Below are 2,130 nucleotides of genomic sequence, written 5' to 3'. Positions count from 1 at the left end.
ATAGATCCCTCCAAGACTGTTGGAACAAAACAATTGATGGTATGGTGTGGTATATGGGGTACAAAGATAGTGGGGCCATTCTTCATCAATGGAAACCTTAAGGCCACTGGATATGCGAAATTGCTACATGATGATGTGTTTCCCTCTTTATGCACTGAAGCTGGCACTTTCCCTGAGTTTTTCCAGCAAGATGGTGCACCACCACATTATGGGTGTCAGGTCCGAGCATTCCTAGATGAATAGTTTCCTTGAAAGTGGATTGGTCGTCGTGGGCCAGTTGAATGGCCCCCAAGGTCTCCCGATCTGACCCCCTTAGACTTTTATCTTTGGGGTCATCTAAAGGCAATTGTCTATGCTGTGAAGATATGAGATGTGCAGCACCTGAAACTACGGATACTGGAAGCCTGTGCTAGCATTTCTCCTGCGGTGTTGCTATCAGTGTGTGAAGAGTGGGAGAAGAGGGTTGCATTGACAATCCAACACAATGGGCAGCACATTGAACACATTTTATAAGTGGTCAGAAACTTGTAAATAACTCATGAAAGAATAAAGTTACGTTAAAACCAAGCACACCATTGTTTTTCTTGTGAAATTCCCAATAAGTTTGATGTGTCACATGACCCTCTTCCTATTGAAAAAACAAAAGTTGGATTCAAAATGGCCGACTTCAAAATGGCCGCCATGGTCACCCCCATCTTGAAAAGTTTCCCCCCTCACATATACTAATGTGCCACAAACAGGAAGTTAATATCACCAACCATTCCCATTTTATTAAGGTGTATCCATATAAATGGCCCACCCAATGGATAATCTACATGATCTTGTATGTTGTTACAGATATATCGCCTGTACATAATATTGCTCCATTGAACTTTTTTTTACTTTCTCCTCACATTGCAGAACATGGATCTTCCATAACTCCACTCTTGTCATGACAGTCACCAGCCATTCTAACTGCAGCCACACTAGTCATTATATCCTCAGCAGCATCCCAGGTCTGGAGGACTTCAACTTTTGGATGGGTTTTCCTCTCATCTCAATGTACATCATTGCAATTTTGGGGAACGCCTCAATACTCTACATCATCAACGTGGACCAGGAGCTTCATCAACCTATGTACATCTTTCTGTCCATGCTGTCGATGATAGACTTGCTGATAGCCACCACGACCATGCCAAAAATGCTGGGGATCTTTTGGATGGATGACAGGGAAATTGCTTTCAATATTTGTCTTACCCAGATGTTCTTCATCCATTTCCTCTCTGCACTGGAGTCTGGCATCTTGCTAGCCATGGCCGTCGATCGCTTTGTGGCCATCTGCCACCCTCTACGATATTCATCTATTTTAACCAGTCAGAAACTTTGGGAGATATCTGCCATGATCTTGGTGAGAGGAGCTCTCGGTTTGATTCCCTTCCCCCTCCTCATCAAGAGGCTTCCTCTGTGGAAGAATATTCGCCTGACCCATTCCTACTGCCTGCAACAAGAGGTGATGAATCTGGCTTGTGGAGACATCAGAGTCAATATTATCTATGGACTCTTTATCATCCTTTCAATCATGGGCATCGACTCGCTCTTCATCTCCTTTTCTTACATGTTGATCATTAAGACGGTGCTTGGTCTGGTGGAAGAGGCCAGCATGAAGGCCTTCAGCACGTGTGCCTCCCACATATGTGCCGTCCTCGTCTACTACATCCCCCTGATTGGTCTATCTGTCGTACACAGGTTCAAAAGCAACACAATGCCAAACCTTCATATTCTATTCGGGAATGTCTATCTCCTGCTCCCCCCTGTGATGAATCCTATAATTTATGGGATAAAAACCAAGCAGATCCGACAAAGACTCAAAAAGTTATATGGAAAAATTATCCATTGGGAAAAAAACAACAGAACGATCTGATCTGAGCAAAATGTGGAGGATACAATCATGAACCCTATAAAAGATGCAAAGTTGTTGAGGATTTATAAAGCCGCTGATAATGTGTGATGTTTATTGCATTTTCAACCAGTCCATATATTGGGAGGGGGTACTTAAAGGATGGTTTCTACATCTTAGCAGCTCTTGGCTCTTATATTTTCCTGCTCTATGTGTCAGACTCAACCCACTTCTGTTTTTTTTTTTTTTTTTCG

General features: G+C 43.0%; 1 protein-coding gene across 1 annotated transcript; it reads left to right on the top strand.

The window, feature by feature from the left end:
- Positions 1 to 931: 931 nt before the first annotated feature.
- LOC120994113 (olfactory receptor 51E1-like) lies at positions 932 to 1,900 on the top strand. The gene has a single exon (XM_040422570.1). The coding sequence runs from the start codon at positions 932 to 934 to the stop codon at positions 1,898 to 1,900; it is 969 nt and encodes a 322-aa protein (XP_040278504.1).
- The last annotated feature ends 230 nt before the right edge of the window (positions 1,901 to 2,130 follow it).

The sequence above is a fragment of the Bufo bufo genome, chromosome 3 (assembly GCF_905171765.1).
Source record: "Bufo bufo chromosome 3, aBufBuf1.1, whole genome shotgun sequence".
Taxonomy (NCBI): Eukaryota; Metazoa; Chordata; class Amphibia; order Anura; family Bufonidae; genus Bufo; species Bufo bufo.
This window is presented reverse-complemented; position numbering and strand designations above follow the sequence as displayed.